Consider the following 17260-nt stretch of genomic DNA (forward strand, 5'->3'; position numbering starts at 1 on the left):
GCCCTGGGCCAAACACCCCGGAGTACGGCATCCCCAGCCACCCCTCCAGGAGCCGACCCGAAGCGACCCTGCTTAGCTTCCCGCACGCTGCCCCCCGCACAGTGAGTTGGCACCGGGACTCCCCATCAATCCCCCACGGCACCGCCCCTCGGTGACGTCACGAGCGGGCGGGGCGGGAAGCGGCCTTGAGCGCGCGGGGGGCGGTTGGCGGCGCCTCTGAGGGGGCGTCGGGTCCGCGGCGCCTCGGGGCCGCCGTGGGGCAGCGGCTGCCTCCTCAGGAGCCGGACGGGCAGCGTCTGTCGCCCCTGGGAGCCCGTCCTGCTTGGGATCCTTCCTCCTCCCCAGGGGGAGAGGGCACCAGGCCCGAGGGACGCCTCCCACCGCCTCCTTCGTGTAAACTCGTCTCCAGGAATTCCTTTCGCTTCCAGGTGGCATCATCTGGTGATCAGCCTCCGCCTTCCCCTCTCACTGCAAAATCAGGAGCGGTTTCTCTAGAAAGCAGTCGAAGCAGCAGCTACTAATTGGAACCATTTTTTTTTTTAATTATAGCATTATTAATACATTTTATCTTGCAGCAGTATCTGTACCCACCCCAGGATTCAAAAGGCAGCAAAGCTCCCGCAGAAACCAGTTTTGCTCAGCTTGAAGTGTAGTCGTAAAGTAAAACGCTCCTCAACCCTCCGTAACCCTGACCAGGAGCACAGCATCTTCCATCTGAATTCCACACCGCGTGAACAGCACATGCACCATCAAGTTTTTAGGACTGACCCGATCTCTGGGTCAGGCGTCTCCATGAAAACAGTATAGCCAGGGCTTTTAAGGGCACAATTACTTCTGCTTCCTGTTTCAAGACCTCATTTTCAAATATTTATCAAATGCTAATGAAGCTTCAGTTTGACGCTGTCAATTGCTTCTGAAGACAAGGCTGGGAAAAAATATTTTGTTCCTGTTAACTATGGCTTGAGATTTTCAGATGTCCTTATTAGTCTCACCCCCTCTTATTTTGAACCTGGGAAATGAAGCTCGGATGGGAAGGACAGGTCAAACGCGCAGGCATTGCATGTGCTCTTCAGCCCAAAAGAAAACTCACCCAAATTCACCTCTGAAAAAGACACGTTTTTGCACAAACTGGCAAGTCTAAGTGTAATAGCACCTCAAGGAGACTCTGCCCTTGCTCAGAGTACCACAAAGGATTTCAGATGTTTGCTGAGACGGCTGCTCCGGCCAGAAGATGAGGGGCAAGTCCTGATACGTGGAGTTCCTGTCTTTACTACACCTGCCAGCATTTGTCCGATACCCAAGCCAAACAGAGACAGGAGCCACTGAAGGAGAAGGCAGAAAAAGGAAACTCCGGGTCTCTTAGCCAACAAGTAAGGAGAACAAGACTTGGAGAAGGAGCCCTATTGGGAAAACAAAAGGTAGGAGGAGGGGTAGATTAAAAAGCATAAAACTCAAGGATGCTAAGAATAGGGAAAGGTGGGGATGCAAGGGGCACCCAATCTGTACCTTTCATAACATGTAAGATGGAATGTGAGACTGAATTTTGTTGTTTGTTTGCCAGGGAACAGCTGTAAAAACCACCAGGAATGTGCTTCAGGCCAATTTAGTGCTTTTTTGGGGGTCTACTTTAACACTGTTATTGAATAGTATTACACAATACTGGCGTCTTGCTTTAAGGTGATTTTTGCAACATTTAGAATACTGTGTTTTGAAGGAATGTCTTCCTCTTGATCTTCTAAACTGAGATACCAGAAGGAAATCTGCTGCTCTCTTGAAGTCAGCGGGAAGTTTGCTTGCATAAGGAGAACTCGTTAGGACTCTTGACAGTGTTTCACAGCTTGTACAAAGTTCTCCAACATATTAGAGCTCATCTTTTTCGTTGTTCTTCTTCAGGAAAGAAGCAAGGATATTGAGGCTTTTCTGGAGCTCCTCCTTTTTTCCATCACTCATTTTGTTCTTCTCGATCAGTTTTGTGATTCGGACCACTTCATTAGCGGCGAACTCTTCTCCCTGCTCCAGTATCTTGCTCATAATTTTCAAGTATTGCTCAGCTGACTTCTTCTCAGTTTCTTTTGTTTTTTCTAAACTTTCTTGCCCCTTTTTCAGGAGGGACTGGCGTTCCGATTTCTCAGTGGTGCTCACAAACTTGCTGGCCAGCACGTCATACTCTTTCAGGCAGCCTGGCATCCCCAGATAGATGCCGTTGCTCTTCAGCCAGCGCTGAATAGCCCCGGCCTTGATATGGCCGCTGTAAGGTAAGGGATTGTCAAAGTCACCATCCTGGAACAAGTGAAAAATCGGGAACTTCTCCTTATCCAGCTTGTACTTTTCTCCCAGCTCAGTGTTCAATTTATCACCATAATCTGTCAGGAGAAAATGAAACACAGAAAAGCACAGTACATCAATCAAAAGAAAAAAAACGAAATTAGGATTCTCTCCTACACAAAGTGATAAATAATTTGTCTCCAGAGTTTCAACACGTCCTAGTAACATCTTTGCCAGGAAAAAACACTGGAAAAAATACACTGGAACAAAAACACCCCAGAAAATCACTTCTGCAAGGCAAACCATCACTAGGTTTTCCAAAGAAAAATACAAGATTCTAACGGTGCTTTGCTGTGACTGTGACAGCAAAAGACATTGGCAGGACCTCTACGTACAAACCCTGTCTTCCTATGGGAAATGGGTAGCCATTTTTTGCCTTGTTTTGCCTTATCCATTGATTTTATTTGATTTTAAATGGATTTTTTCCCAATCTATGTGCAGAGAGTGTATACTTACACGTTTTAGTTCTGACAGCATGCCAACCTATGAGATGTTTTCTCATCTTACATAAATTGTATTTATACTTGAGAACAGAAAACATAAAGAGATTTCAACTATGCCACTTAGCTAAATCCATGAGTGTTTAGAGATGTCAGTGTGGGTGAAACTTCCCAGTTAGACAATTCCTGTAAGCTTAAATCCTTAATTCTACCTACAAAGCAAGAGCAAGTAGAAGTGACAGTGACCCATTCCTCACTGCTTTTCTCTTAAAACCAATTACAGGAACATCAAGTTCCACCAGCCATGGTGCAATGACCACTTTCTGTGCTTCACCAGCAATAAACGGAACGTTTGCTATAACGAATTAATGATCCTACACATGCTTTGTTTGACTAGGCTTGTGCCTAAAGCATGATTATTGTAAGGTCTCTTCCCTGGAAATGAACGAAAAGGTTTCTCTGGCAAAGAACGAGGAGAAAAACCCACAAACAAAAAGTGCCATGAATGAGGAGGGTGACATCCAGCTTAGCAGTGTGGGCTGAGCTGCTTCATTAAGCAGTCAGGAGGAGATAAGCGGCACTCCTACGCTCCCGGTGGCAGAGCTCAGCGGCCAGCCAGAGCAGGTGCTTTGGTCTGACAGGGCTGGGCTGATCTCATTTCTCAGGATCAGAATGACCTCAGAGCCTGTTTTCATCAGAAATTGCAGTGAATTTTATTTCCTCACCACCACCCCATACCGTACCAATCCACCCAGAGCTCCTCACCTGATATTCCCACTTCAGCCACCAGAAGATCGTCACTGGAGCCTGAGCTCTCTGCCAGCTTTTTAAACTCATCTTGTTTCTCACCGTACGGATATTGTGTGTCAAATTTCACAAGAACAAACTTATGCTTCGGAACTACCTAAAAGAAGAAAAAACAAAAAAAAAGGCAAAACTTTAGCATTTCAGGTTTGAGTAATGAGTAAGTCACCTAAGGTCGCTTTAGCTTGTTCTTCTTTTCATGTGCAATGAGTAGATGCGGAGGGAGAATGGAAATTTTATAATTACGGCCTTTTGAAAATGACTCACTGCAGCGTGAAGGAAAGACCGAGCTTGGGGTGTACGTATTCCTCCACCAGATGATGAAGATGGTAGGTGGCAGGTTCGGGGGAAGCTGATAACGCCTTTAATTATACATGACTTGCTTGTTGTAAATCTGATTAGCATCTTGGAAGGAAGTCAGCTACACAGTTTCCAGGGGGACGTTAAGAGGATAGAGGTCAAATCTCAGGTCATTCTGAAGCGTCCCAGCATGAGAACCGCAGCTCTTGGCTAAGAGAGGAGGAGCGGTGATGCTGGAGGTGCTGTACTGGTTCAGCAAATGGAGAATCCGTGTTTTAACTGATTCCTCTTCGCTCGGGCCATTGCTCTTGGTTCCGATGATGTCCTTTCAAATGAGCTCAGAGATGGAATCCATCACCTGGCTTGGGATTTTTTTTCTCCCTCCAGAAGACCTTGCAAAATCTTTTTTTTCTAGCAAATGGGGTCAGATTGCAACACAGGTCTCCACCTACACGGTGCACTGCAAGCACCGTTCCCACGCTGACATAACAGCTGGCTGCAGCAGCGAACAAGCGTCTTCACATCTGGGCCTGCTGATCGCTTTTTTTTACTGTCCTGCTAAGCCGCGAGCACGGCAGGTGTTACAGCTTCGTGCTGCTCTTTCAAAAGTCCCTCTTTTCAGCATTCTGCCAATTACTTAAAACTCTTTTTGCTGCAGAAGAGCTGGACGCTCCGGAAGGGTCGTGGCGTTTAAACGCCAAAAACGGTTTGTTGCAGCAGAAAAACCGAGCAGGGGGCTGGCACGTGGCGAGAAGTGTTCGCCCATGCCCGAGCGCTGTGTTTAGGGCACGTACTTTTCCAACAGCTCAGCTGGTTGCTGTCTCCAGCTCACGCTGCTCCAGCACAGGCTTTAATCCTGCCGTAGGACGATTCCCCTTCCACAGGCGTCTGCCATCTGCCTCCGGCTGGGCCTGCGACACCTGGCACAGCACTAGCTGCTACTGAGGCACAAACCTGCCGCGCTGCAGGAAGGCACCTTCCCTTCCAAGTGCTGCAGTGGAGAAACAAGCGACTCTGCGAGACCTGGCTCTGGCAGAAGCCTGTTGCTGTTTCACGGACGGAAAAGAAGTGAAACCGGCCCGAAAGCCGCGAGCGCTCACCGCCCCGACTCGCTCCCCTGCACGGTCCTGCCCTCGGTCACCGGCACGGGCAGAGCCGGGGCCGGCCGGCAGCGGCTCTCCTGCCCCTTGCCCGGGGCCGCGGGGCCCGATCCGCACCTCGCCCCGCCGCGGCGCTGCGCGGGCGGGCCCCGGCGGCGCGGCTCCACTTGGACCGCACCGATTGGCTGGCCGCCGCCGCTGCCACTCTCCTATTGGCTGCGGCGCGGCGGGCGCGCCGCCTCGGCCCTTCCGCGAGCCCCGAGCGCTCCCCGCGCCGGTGGCGGCAGGTGGGGGGGGGTGGGGGGCGGCCCCCGCGCCCGCGGCCCGCTGCGCACCCCCGGCTTCCCCCTACCCCCCGCCGCCGCGGCCACCCGCCTGTTGCTATGGCAGCCGCGCCGGTGCACATGGCCGCCGCGCTCCCGGAGCGGCGGCCCGCCCCCACCCCGAGTGCTCCCGGCAGAGCCGGCGGCGCCCGCCGGGGCCGTACCTTGTAGAAGGTGACGGTGTCGAGGGGCACGGAGCCCTTGGTGTGCAGCGCGCTGCCGCCGGGCAGCGCCAGGCCCAGCAGGCACAGGAGCACGGAGCCGGCAGCGGCCGCCGCAGCCATGGCGGAGCGCGGAGGGAGCGCGGTTGCCGGGGCCACGTGACCGCGCGGAGCGCCGGCCGCCGCCGGGGGCTCGCCCCGCCCCGCCGGCCCGGGGCCAACCGGGGGCGCGCGGCGGCGCTGCCGGGGCCGGGCCCGGGCGGCGCGGTGGGGCGGGCAGGGTCCGCGGGGCGCGGGCGCTGCTCTAACGCGGTCCCGCGTGGAACGGGCAGGGCACACCGGCAGCCCCGGCCCGCGGGGTCCCGCTGCCGGGAACATAACGAGAGCAGCGGCCGGCCGGAAAAGGGCGGAGTGCGGGGTCCGGCCCTACGGGACAGGCTCGCGGAGACGAGCAGGGACAGCCGGAGAGCAGCCGGGGGTGCACGTGTGCCCAGCGGCAGGCCGGGCAGGGTGGCCACTGGCCCAGCATGGCCACAGGCCTCTCCAGCACTTCAGCTTTTTTGGTGCTACCACAGGAGGCGGCTCACGCACTGCCAGCACTTTCCTTATCCCGGAAAGCCGGGATGGAATACAAGCGAGCGCTGTGAAAGCCTCGACAGCAGAGCGACAGGTGATCACGGCAAAGAACAGACACAGCCGAGCTCCCTCCCCGCAGCAGGCATCATTCTGAACCCAGGCCGCAGGGGAAAAGCAAAAAGCGTTTTTCCTCCCCCTCCTCCCTCTTGGCTGGTAATTTGATTTTCACCTTGCCCTGCACCAGGAAAATCTGGCTCCGCAGCACAGATGAGCAACTCAGTCACTTGCGGACCATCCAGACGGAAAAACGAAAGAGGCAGCGATACTGATTTGTAACGAAACTGACTTTTATATAAATTATAAACCCATCCAGTTTAAAGCAGATCCTTTGCAGTTGTGTCACTTAAGTCCGTAGAAGGCTGAGGCATACATTTCTTCTACAGTCATAAATTAACAATGAATAATCAAGGAAGAGAAAGTTCAGATAAGGCTGCAGATACAACAACAACAAAAAAAACCCTCTAAGATTACTAGCGGTTAAAATAAAGTCATGATTATCAATGATTGCAAAATATAAATGCAATTTTTGAACAGTTAAAAGTACAAAAATGATGGGCAACACAAACAGGCATTGTACATTTTGTCCTGTATGTAGACAAAGCAGGGTAGGACTTCTGACCTTTATCTACATCAGACACTGTTTTTAAGCAAAGAGTTGAGGAAATCTGTAAAAGGATCATGGGTCATGATGCCAGTAGTATAAAAGCAGTGTTTTTTTCAGTCTGTAAACAGTAGTCTTGGTAGCTTCTTCTAGGTATGTTTTTCAATTCATCACAAATAAAAATAAAATTCAAAACAAACAAACAAACAAATCCCAAGAGTGGAAGAGGGGGGGAACAGCAGCAATGGGTTATAGCTTGAATTTCTTATCAGGTCCCTGTGGGACATATTCTGGAGGGGAAATGCTCTTTTGTAAGAAATATATAATATATTTAACTGTACACAATTTATAGGGGAAGAGAAATTCTCCCTCTCCCTCAACCAAAACCCCAGTCAGTACATAGTCATTTTTGTACACCGTCTCCTATAGAGAAACTACAGCTTGTGAAGAGATGGCATCTGGTTTTATAAAACACTGAGTGATCCAAAAATTGTATTTGTTTTACAAACTTGCCATTCACCAGTGGCTGAACTGGAAACGAGACAGCAGCTAACAGTGAGAAGCAGTCAGTATTCCCCCTGTGCTGGCACAGGGACGGTCTGAGGGACCAGCCAACGCCGGGCCTGCGCCGTGCCAAATGCTGCGACGGGAAGCGAGAGCGAGCCATGGTTCCACCTCTTCTCAGACTTTGCTTCAGATGACACATGTCCTCCCCAGCAGTTTCGATTCTGCTTTTAAAAACCTTTTTTTAAAGCAAGTTCTGCTTTCAGGCACGTGGGAGATTTTAAAAGCTTGGTTCTGTTAACCTTACACTCCACTGACGTTTTTCACCATTGCTTATTGATACGACTGGTTGAGTTCAACCTGTTGTAGCAGCAGTGAAAGGGAACTCCAGCATAAATCAGCCCCTGGACTGTCCCCTCTGGACAAGGGTGCTGTGCCAACCCTGCATGCAATGCTGGTGTCTGTGCAAAGCCCCCTCTAGTTGGCACTGCCACGGGGGAGCGCGGGGACAGAACATCAGCAATGGCATTTGCCTCCTTGGAGACAGGCAGCGCAGGTTTCTGGCTCAGTGCTTCTCAAGGAATTGCACCATCTCAGCAACGGGACTGTTGTCACTTACCCTACACATTTCCAAGCATCAACTTCGGTCAGCAGTCTTGCTTTAAGTTAAGGAGCACACCCTTCTTTCCAAAAAGATATTTCTATCAACATATAAGAGTTCAGCTGGTTCTTTTTTTTTTTTTCTTCTAGGAAAAATATTACTATAAAACAGACTTAACAGATTTGGGTATTCCTCCAGCCCAGAGCACTTACCAGACATTGCAATTAAACCATCGGGACAACCACTACAATTTAGACAACCTGCAGACGTTCTTCTTTCCCTTTCAGGATGGGGCAAAGCAAAACTAAATCCAGCAAGAGCAGCAATGGGATTTTTTTTTTTTTTTTTTTCAACCACAGGGGATTTATTTTAAAAAAATACTCTCATCAACATTCTAGCATTACTAACAAAACATACTGAGAAGAGATGACAAAGGCAGGATTGTCAGCTCTCTTAAAACTTTAAATATAGACTTCAGATACTAGCTGCTTTAAATCAGAAGATGAGGAATCTGTAAAGTCTGACTTCTCCCTTGTACTGCAGGTACATGTCCTTTTTTTGCCTACCAATTTTAGGCTGCATTACGCCTTTAAAATGAAAAAACCTAGCAGAAATGCCGATTCAGTGGGAGCAGATGACGCGATTGCACTTTCTAACAGAATGCCTAACGAGCTAGTACTTGAATAATCAAAGATCAACTGCAAAAAGCAAGCATACAGTTACAAAAAGTATTCTCAGCCTCATACCACAGCGGAAGCAAAAGTTACCTCTGCCAACGTAAAACCAAAGCCAATAGGATTTAATTTCTATTAAAATATTTAAGTCTTAAAGTTTCAGTAATCTAAATACACTTTTTAAAAGTCTTGATGATTGCTCTTTGACATTAAACTGACATGAGATCAGACCGCAGTGTCAGACTTCACTGCAGCTGTTATATACAAGGTCTCTGGTTTTGTCGTTTTTGCTGAAACACCGATTCCCATCTTTCTCTCTAAAGCTGAACGGCCGCGTTTGCTCCTCGTCGGCTTTGTGATTTTTCCCCAACGTGAGCACGGACACCACCTCTTCCCTCACGCCATTCCCTGCTTCGAGGAACCTACCTGCCCGGAGGCTTGGTGTGCTCCCACCCTGCCACGGAGGGCTGGGCTCTGCTGAAGGCTGCGTGCAGAGGCTGCTCCTCCAGCGCAGCCTCACCAGTCTGTGCTGGACCAACACACTGAATTAATTCAGCAGGACCAGGTGGCTGGCAGACCAAACAGGCAGCTCCAAAGCGGGCTCGTTTCGTCGGAGGCGGCTGAATGCGGGCATCTACAATTTCTGCGTTTCTAAGGCAAGGACCATACAAAAATTATAAACACTGTATGGTGATGAAAATACAACTCCTTTGAGATATATGCTTTACACTGGATTTCTATTGCTGCTTCTAAAGACCATCTCCAGTTGTTTCGAGAGATCAAAAGGGAAGAAAGTTCATTTTCTCCTGTTGCAATATGCTTATGAACATGTATAAAAAGTGGTCAAACCCCGATAAGGGTCCCTGCTTCTCCTTTATGTACAATAATTTAAATCAGCTCCATACATCTGTAATACCTAAAAAATTGTTTTATGATTTTAAGTCCTTCATGCATTATGAGGAAGTTCTGGATTGAAGTGATGGTATATTGGATGTTGCGCTTCTGCCTGGGACTCTGGTGTCACTCCCCTGTGGAGTCTGTCAAGGATGCGTTTCTCAAATCTTTAGTTTTTTAATGGTGTCGAGTCTCTTTTTCAGCAGTTCTCCAATTTCCTGAACTGAGTGATGGTAACTGCTCTGGACCTTTCCTTGCACAGCCTTTGTAAACTTTTTTTCTTCCTGCAAAACGCAAAAGAGAAATCATTCACTCCACAGCAGCTGTTTAAATCCTCCTGTTAAACTTCCTCCACCATCTCAAACGCTGATAAGAAATTCAGGAGGCCACAGTGTAAGTTCCCAAAGGGAACATCATCAGCACAGAATAAGCAGCACCTGCTCAGCAGCAATAATTCCTGCAGATACCAGTATTGCTCAGACAGGGCTGGTATAACACATTAACATTTCTTCCAAACTTCTGGAAACACCCTTGTGCAAAGCCTTGGTGGCTAACATTTTATTTTAGTCAGCGTTTCCTAAAGTAGAGGATCTCTCATACAGGAAAGTGAAGTCAAACAGCAAATGAACACTGACCAGTGAAGAGACTTACACCAACCTCCAAAGCACAGAGCGCTGCAGGGTCTGGGACAGGTTCAGATGTCACTAAGTCAGCAACCCTGGTACCTGGAGTTCCCAGAGGGATTATATTCCTTTCAGCATGCAGTGTTCTAAAATGCCCACGCTAAAAGGCTTTTAGGAGGACCACCCTCGTGCAACATGGCTGGTACTGCTCCTTGCAGAGCGAGGTCAGCGCTGCCCTATCATGAAAGATGCTGTATTTCTGCAGAAATGCAGAAAGACCAAATCTCTTTAGTATCCAAAGCCACAGCCAGTGGTTACACTGTTCTGTCCAGAGGTGACTTGCCACCAGGATGCCTTCTGCAGACACTCGTACACAGCAGCAAAGAGGAAACTGATCCCATGTGGGAAAATCTCCCACCAGTGGCAACGTTCAGCTGGCGCACTGCCGGTATCGCTCCGCTCACACCAGAATTTTCACTAACACCTGAGCACGAGGACTTTTTCAAAAGCACCTTTTAGCTCTAAGCACAGAGCTGCAAACACAGCTCCGGGCCCGAGCAGAGCGACACAGTCCGTGTTTATCAGGATTTACTGCAGCAATGTCAAACTACAAACGGAACAGCAAACACTGCGAACACACAGGAAAAGCTGCAGACTCCCACAGATGCTTCTGCTCAAATCCACGTGAATCTAATGGCTGGGTTTTGCAGATCTGCCTTGTGCAGGAATTTGATGCCTTGCATCAAAGGGAAGATGGAGGGATTTGCTGACTCAGCAAGGAACCAGAAAAATTGCAAAATTACTATCACTATAAACAAAACCTCACTCACCACTCTAAAACTAAGCTCTCTAGCAGCCTGGTCCCTAATCTCTGGTTAAAAGCAATTAAGTCAATCATAACAGGTGGCTTTGTTTGTTTGTTTTTGGTTTTCCTTCCAGTAGAATGTTTTGGGGAAAAGCAGTTCAACAAAGGCATCCCGTAGGTACGAACACACAGGTTGTTATCAGTCACACACAAACGTATGCAGCACACAAATAATGATGCAAGTTCTTACCTGTAAAAGCAGAGTGTCTTTGAGGGACAGCTCTTCAAGTTTTAGTGCAGACAGAATTATTTCAAGCCCTTTGATGTGATCTATTACATTGGAAGTTAATGTCTGTAGTTCAGCAACATAATCCAGATAATGTGTAAATACAGGAGGCTATAAAACCAAATATATTTATAAACAACGTATTAATGCCTAATCAAATGACTGTTTTATATGACAACTCACTTTGTAACGTCTATCATTCTATCTCTCCCTTCCCAATGCGAAGCTATTATTGACCTACCCAGATAAACACTACCAGTTAACTAGTCCACTGTAGTGCATTGAAGGCAGAAAGGCCTGTGATACTTTAAACTGTGTTTCCTGTTAAAAAGCCTTCACATGATGTCAGAGACGTGGCACATCATTTGATTTTTAAATAGAAAAAGAGTTTTAAAAATTAGCACTGAATAATCTCTAACCTATGTCAGCCTCTACAAAGCAAAGTTTATGAAAAGCAGTTTATTAACACGTCACCTCTCCTGATTTTTCTTTCAGTATAAATACGCTGTTGGATTGGGGGTGGGGGAAGAAAAGAGAAAAGAAAAGAATATTGTCTACCATAGCTACAGTGCTTTCTTTTTTTTTCTTCTTCTTTTTTTGCAGGTTGGATTTAAAAGGTCGGAGGACACTGTCACAGTAACTTGATACCCACAGGGCAATGGAGATCGTCTGGAAAAAGGTACAAGTACGTTACAAGTTGCATTTACAGGAGGCTCCTAAACTTGTTTTAGTGTTCCTACTAAATAACACTCACAGTAGTTAGACTATGCAACAAAAAACTGCTTTCATGAGACTGAGACCAAAGAACTTTCACTGTGTTTTAGTCCCAACATTTCTACCCTAAAGGACACCAAAATTTCTAGTTTGCAAAGAAAAAAAAAATACCTCAACAAAGAAGACTAGGTTTTCTAACAGGTTTGGATGAGTTTTCAAGGTGCCATCTCTGACTTCAATCAAATCACCTTTACATTTATTGAACAAGTCTGAAAAGACAAAAGAAGAGCCTTATTTAGGACATGTAGGGAAACTTCAATGCATATTTTCTGTACTGTATGTATCTCAGTGCAGCATGCAAAGCTGTCAAGAGGACTGACCACTAAGCAGCTAATGACAAATTTGGCCAAAGCCTCTCGAGAAGGTCCAGCTCTGAATTTTATTTCATGACAAAGTATCTCCACTCCATTTATTAGCACACCTGGACCAAGTACCAGGGAGACAACAGCTGCTAAGACTAGGCTGCAAGGTAGCGAAACGAGGGGTCGTAACGACATTCTGCGGCATGCGACAGCCTCGTCATCAGATGAGCCAAGGGGAATCTCAGCCTTGTTCTTAAGCATCTTTCCAAGGGTCTGCAGATGCATTAACACACTTCCCCGTAATTGCAGCACATCCTCAGAGCACCAGGAAGCACCACCTTAGCTACCAGAGCTTGTTCTTCAGTTACCACTTACCTGTTAGTCGTTCTACTACAGACTTGAAACTATTCCCTATCCTCTCCTGGATTTCTGCTGAATCTTCTAAAAGGAAAAAAGAAAAACTGTTATAAACTACAAGTTTGTGTATTTTCTGCTTCCAGAAAACTAAGAGGCATTTAAGTGTAATTTAGTGTTTGCAGTCAAAAGCAAATACAACTGCTTTCAAAGAGGATCCCGTATTACATTAACATATACTGTACAAAAATGAAGATTTGCATAAAACATTAAATTAAGGCGTCATCTCCCAGATAACAGTGTAATTCAAAAAATTAATGCACAAGTAGCAGTTTGGGTCCACATCAGGCAACACCTAGTAGTTTTCAAACTAAAGAGAGACACGTGTCGCTCCCTCCCACCACACATGGTTAAACTCTGCCCAACACTCACCTAAGCCATTGGTATCTAGCTCATAAACATCACTAACGAGATAAAACAAGCTAGTCTGGCACTGACAGCTGCCGTTACTGAAGAAGCCAGCCATTCGGGTAGGAGGAGGGCCAAGGACAGGATACTAGGCAAGAAGCAAAGAAAAAGATAAAGGTGTTGCAGCTTCTCCTTATCCAGAACACCGTGTTTGTCTCTGGCACATCCCAGTCAGATTCACACACTACAAACTCAGGGTCAGTTAAGTGCATTCTGCAGCCTGCTGGGCATTACAAGACGCATTCGATTTCTCTGCTGGCATTCACATTCGTTATGTTTGGGGATAGCTTTTTCCTTAACGGGTACCTGAATTTTTTGTTCTAGAAACTTCTTCCCCGAATCCACTGCCGCTTCCAGCTGCTGAAGCAGGGATCGAATTGTATCGATCTTCGACGAGACGCCGTTCTCTGCAGTCTTTTCAGAGTTCTTTGGTTGAATGGTGTGGCTAAGAGTTGGGAGCCCACTCACTAGCCTTAAGGTTAAAGACCGGATTCGCAACCACATGGTTTCTTCCTCCAGTGAGAGTTTCTTGTGTTCTTCAGAAATGTCCCTAGAGAAAAGCACCACGTTTTCAGGCAAATGCTTCAATCTTGCAAAGTAGCAAGCTTCACTCAGGCACGAAAGCCTATCCAAAGTTATCAAATACAGTATGAAGGGGAAGGAGTGGCCAGAAATTCAGAAAGCTGTATCAATATGTAAGGTGGCAGCACTGCTAGAAATAACGAACGATGCTTGTTCAGTTTGCAGTTAGCCAGCCTGGAGAACATTTCCATATGGCAGGTACCCTGAAAGGATTTTCATCACGTGTGCTGTAAGAGAAAGGTGTGACTACAGCTGAGCATATTCCTACTCACCTGTCTTTTGGATCCCAGTTAAACAAGACTGTCAGGTCTCTGTTGTCACGCAGATCTTTCCATGGAATGTCATCCTCCTCTGGGCTCAGACTCATGGACTTTATACTTTCTTCTAAACTGGTTGATCTGTACGTAAGAATAAGCAACGTTAAACCAAACATTTGATCACTGGAAACAGAAAACAGCTCGCTAAGAAACCACATTAACTCTTCTGATGTCAGAAATGTTACACACGCATGGTACTGACACGGATGGTGAGGAGTAGAGCAAATCAGAAGCAAAGAGAAGCAGCTCACACATTTTTGGCAAAGAGCTGCAAGTGCTGCTCACTAAGGCCTTGCTTGGCCAGTGTTCTGTCAATGCATAAACACCCCCTTTTTGTGTGCAAGGTGCTGCACTTATCAATGCTGTACTTACATATTTGCTTCAAGTAAGAGGTCTAACAACATCCGTTCCGTGCGAACTTGCGCAAAGTGAAGGGAAGAGTTCAGCCTATTTCTAAATGCAATGAATTCTGGGATCTTCTCAAATGCACCGTACTTGTAGGCTTGAATGATATATTCTGAGGTCTGGAAGGAAACACACACCACCTCTGTGTTAGTTACTTCCATAAATTCAGCACAACCAGCACTTAGCAAGGTCACTGCCAAGAGACTGCATTTCCGTGGTTTCTATCAACGCAGAGGTACAGAACCCAGCAGACACTCCATCCTTGGGAGAAGCCTGCACTTCTGCTTGTCCAACTCACCCCAGCAGTTGTGCTACTTTAATTTGAGAATGCCCAGATGCTCCACTGGGCGGTGTGATTTAACCAAACCAACACTAAGAAACATCACGTTGCTGTCACCACTGAGACTAAAAAATACTTAAAGGAGGGGAGAGATGATTTTTGGAAGGTTTGGGTTCTTTTTTTGAGTTGCATTATTCAAATCAGCGCTTCATTGTGAGAAGTACTTTCAGGCAAAATAAATCTATCTCAGATTTTATGGAACTGACTTGGATGTGCATCACGTATTCCCACAACATAGATTAAAAAAAAATTACTCACACATTTTTTTTTTTATTTCTCTTTTTTATTAGATTTTTGAATACAGCATCACAAGATAATACCACGCAGTGTGTACACGTTACAATACAATCTAAACACCAAAGGAAACAGTCAGGGTCCATGGGTTAGTCTGCTTCCCCTCTGATGAAATGCAGCAACACAGGGCACACAACTAGTATTTCATATCAGTCCAAGTAATCTCCAGAAGGAGATTTATATGACGAAGGAGCTCCTAACAACTGCATTTTAATGAGAATTTCTAATGGTAGAGACAGAGTGAACAATTTATGCTCCCAGTCAAGACAGATGGCTGTATTTTTTATGTCAGAATTGCTCCACAAGTGAGAAATTCTGGCAAGTCAGGTATTTTCTTCTGAACAAGATTACGAAACGCACTGAAGATGAGCGGCACCAAAAAGGCCCCTGGTTAACTGCCCCTTCTGTGGTACTAACAGACTCAACCTGTCTGGAAAGCTCTGAGAGACTAGAAGCCAGTACAAACAGATGGAAGCCACCTTTTTTTTCTCCCTTTAAGAAAGCTCCTCTAGGTAGCTTTGTCTTTTTTCCCCCTAAGAAATTTGGTTATTTGCACCGTAGGAAAAAAATATGCCAAATATTCAACAACATACCCTCTGATAAACAGCCTCGCAGAGTTCATTGTCAGGCTGCGGGACTGCGCTATGGGTGCTAATTCAACTGCAGCGACGTGGTTTTTAAATCCCCAGAGGATACGTTGGTGTTCTGTTTGCCTGCAGTATCTGGAGAAATTAAAGACGGACGGACACAAGAAAATTAGAGAGATTACTTGTGATTCTGCATATTTAAAGGAGGACTATCTCGGTAAGGATAAAGTTGCCTTTTTAGTTTTGGCCAAATATAGCAATACTCCCTTCTATTCTCCTCTCTGTCCTCGGCATCCTCTCCCAGAGCAGACATATTTTGTCAGGACTGCACAGCATCCTAGATGGCTGTTACTCATGGGACCCACTCTTAAACAGGACTCACTTTGGGCTGTGAAGTTCAGCAAGTCAGAAGGAAAACGTATTTATCCAAAGCAACCAGTTTGAACCAGTAGCTGTAATTTTATGCCAGACCACTTTGTTTATATCCTACACTTCCTGTTCTAGGCAGAGTCCCACGCATGACGTGCCGCAGGACACGTTCTCCATGCTGCAGCAGACATTCCAGCTATCTTAAACATCAGCCTAGAGAGGAGCAGGCAGCAGGTGAAATCACGTAAAAAGGTAACTTTTGAAGGATAGTCCTCCTTTAACGTTGCAGTTAGATGCTGTTAAGGGTCTCGAATGGGAAGCTGGTATCAGGACCCCAAGTACAAAGGGGTGACCCCAGCAGAACCACAGCAGCACAGAAACTGGTAGGAGAATCTGACCTTGTGATATTTGGGACATGTCTCATGGTAAGGAATCCCTTTTTTCGTCTCTGCTCTTGTCACACTCCATCCCAGGTGAGCAGTACCCTGAACTGAGCCTTCACCTCCTGCCATTTGCACCGTACGACCGGTTCAAAGGACACTTGCTATCTGCAAATCAGTACAGCTTTTGATGCGTGTCCCAACTAAAAGCGTCTTAAGGTGATAACCAGCAGAAGCGTCCAGAACACACGAGAGACGTGGCTACTCAAGATCAACAATGGTTCACGGTCCTTTGGCCGCAATATTCTATCTCCAAGAAGAGTCACGATGCGAGCGGGTTCGAGAGTCACATCCTTATCTTGTAGCACGAAGAATTATATAGTGCTGATTGCACCACTTTCGCCCCTCTTGCAATTTCAACCCGTTAAGGTGTGGTAGTGAGGCAGGTTGAACCGTCCAGACACTGCCTTTTCAGGATTTCTGGAACATGAGTTGAGTAGCATTTTCCTGGCAACAGCACCTGGAACATGGCTGTCTTTGTCTGCGTACAGATGTTGAGCTACTGGAGACAATCAGCTCTTCTTTGCTGCAAAGCACCTTTATCATTCATGCCAAAGAGAATGACCTTCTTCCCAGGTAACCACACCTGAAGTCACTTCAGATTGTTTTCCAGGAAAAGATGATGTCTTGATGCTTTACAACGCAGTGCTCCCAAGCCAACAAACCAAACCCGGTAGTTTTTTCAGTTCACTTTTTTCACCTGGTGCCCAGCAGCCAAACGTCCTATTCAGACAGTTGATTCCAGCTTTTCATTAACATCCACTGAGTGACTTTTAAACAAGACTGAACCAGTTACTCCTCATTTAAAAAAAAAGCCACCGCTACCAACAACAGACACATAGCAGAAAGCTGTCTGGATCCAGGGCTTCACTCCAGCACTGAAGGAACTCAAAGACTGTTAGTAAGTAAAATCAGTGCTTAACATTAACGAGCAAATGGAGGAAGCAGACA

At 46.7% G+C, this 17260-nt stretch overlaps 2 protein-coding genes across 3 annotated transcripts in view; both read right to left on the bottom strand.

Moving 5' to 3' along the window:
• Positions 1–538: 538 nt before the first annotated feature.
• On the bottom strand, positions 539–5576 carry ERP29 (endoplasmic reticulum protein 29). Of its 2 annotated transcripts, none has more exons than XM_086623476.1 (3): positions 5457–5576; positions 3531–3669; positions 539–2363 (listed from the first exon to the last, which is right to left on the bottom strand). In XM_086623476.1, the coding sequence occupies exons 1-3, from the start codon at positions 5574–5576 to the stop codon at positions 1861–1863; spliced, it is 762 nt and encodes a 253-aa protein (XP_086479602.1). In that variant the 3' UTR covers positions 539–1860. The 2 variants fall into 2 exon arrangements, with proteins under 2 accessions (XP_086479602.1, XP_086479601.1); XM_086623475.1 differs by lacking the exon at positions 5457–5576 and adding an exon at positions 3837–3984.
• Positions 5577–6355: 779 nt separating this feature from the next.
• NAA25 (N-alpha-acetyltransferase 25, NatB auxiliary subunit) overlaps positions 6356–17260 on the bottom strand; it is a 30684-nt gene continuing 19779 nt past the window's right edge. The window contains exons 16-24 of the mRNA XM_086623291.1: positions 14247–14398; positions 13830–13955; positions 13282–13525; positions 12940–13063; positions 12529–12594; positions 11963–12060; positions 11636–11746; positions 11042–11188; positions 6356–9647 (exon numbers count right to left, since the gene is read on the bottom strand). Of these exons, the coding sequence (XP_086479417.1) occupies positions 9525–9647; positions 11042–11188; positions 11636–11746; positions 11963–12060; positions 12529–12594; positions 12940–13063; positions 13282–13525; positions 13830–13955; positions 14247–14398 (1191 nt within the window). The 3' untranslated portion in view covers positions 6356–9524. The remainder of the gene's footprint in view (positions 9648–11041; positions 11189–11635; positions 11747–11962; positions 12061–12528; positions 12595–12939; positions 13064–13281; positions 13526–13829; positions 13956–14246; positions 14399–17260) is intronic.

Source organism: Tauraco erythrolophus, chromosome 19, assembly GCF_009769465.1.
Source record: "Tauraco erythrolophus isolate bTauEry1 chromosome 19, bTauEry1.pri, whole genome shotgun sequence".
Taxonomy (NCBI): Eukaryota; Metazoa; Chordata; class Aves; order Musophagiformes; family Musophagidae; genus Tauraco; species Tauraco erythrolophus.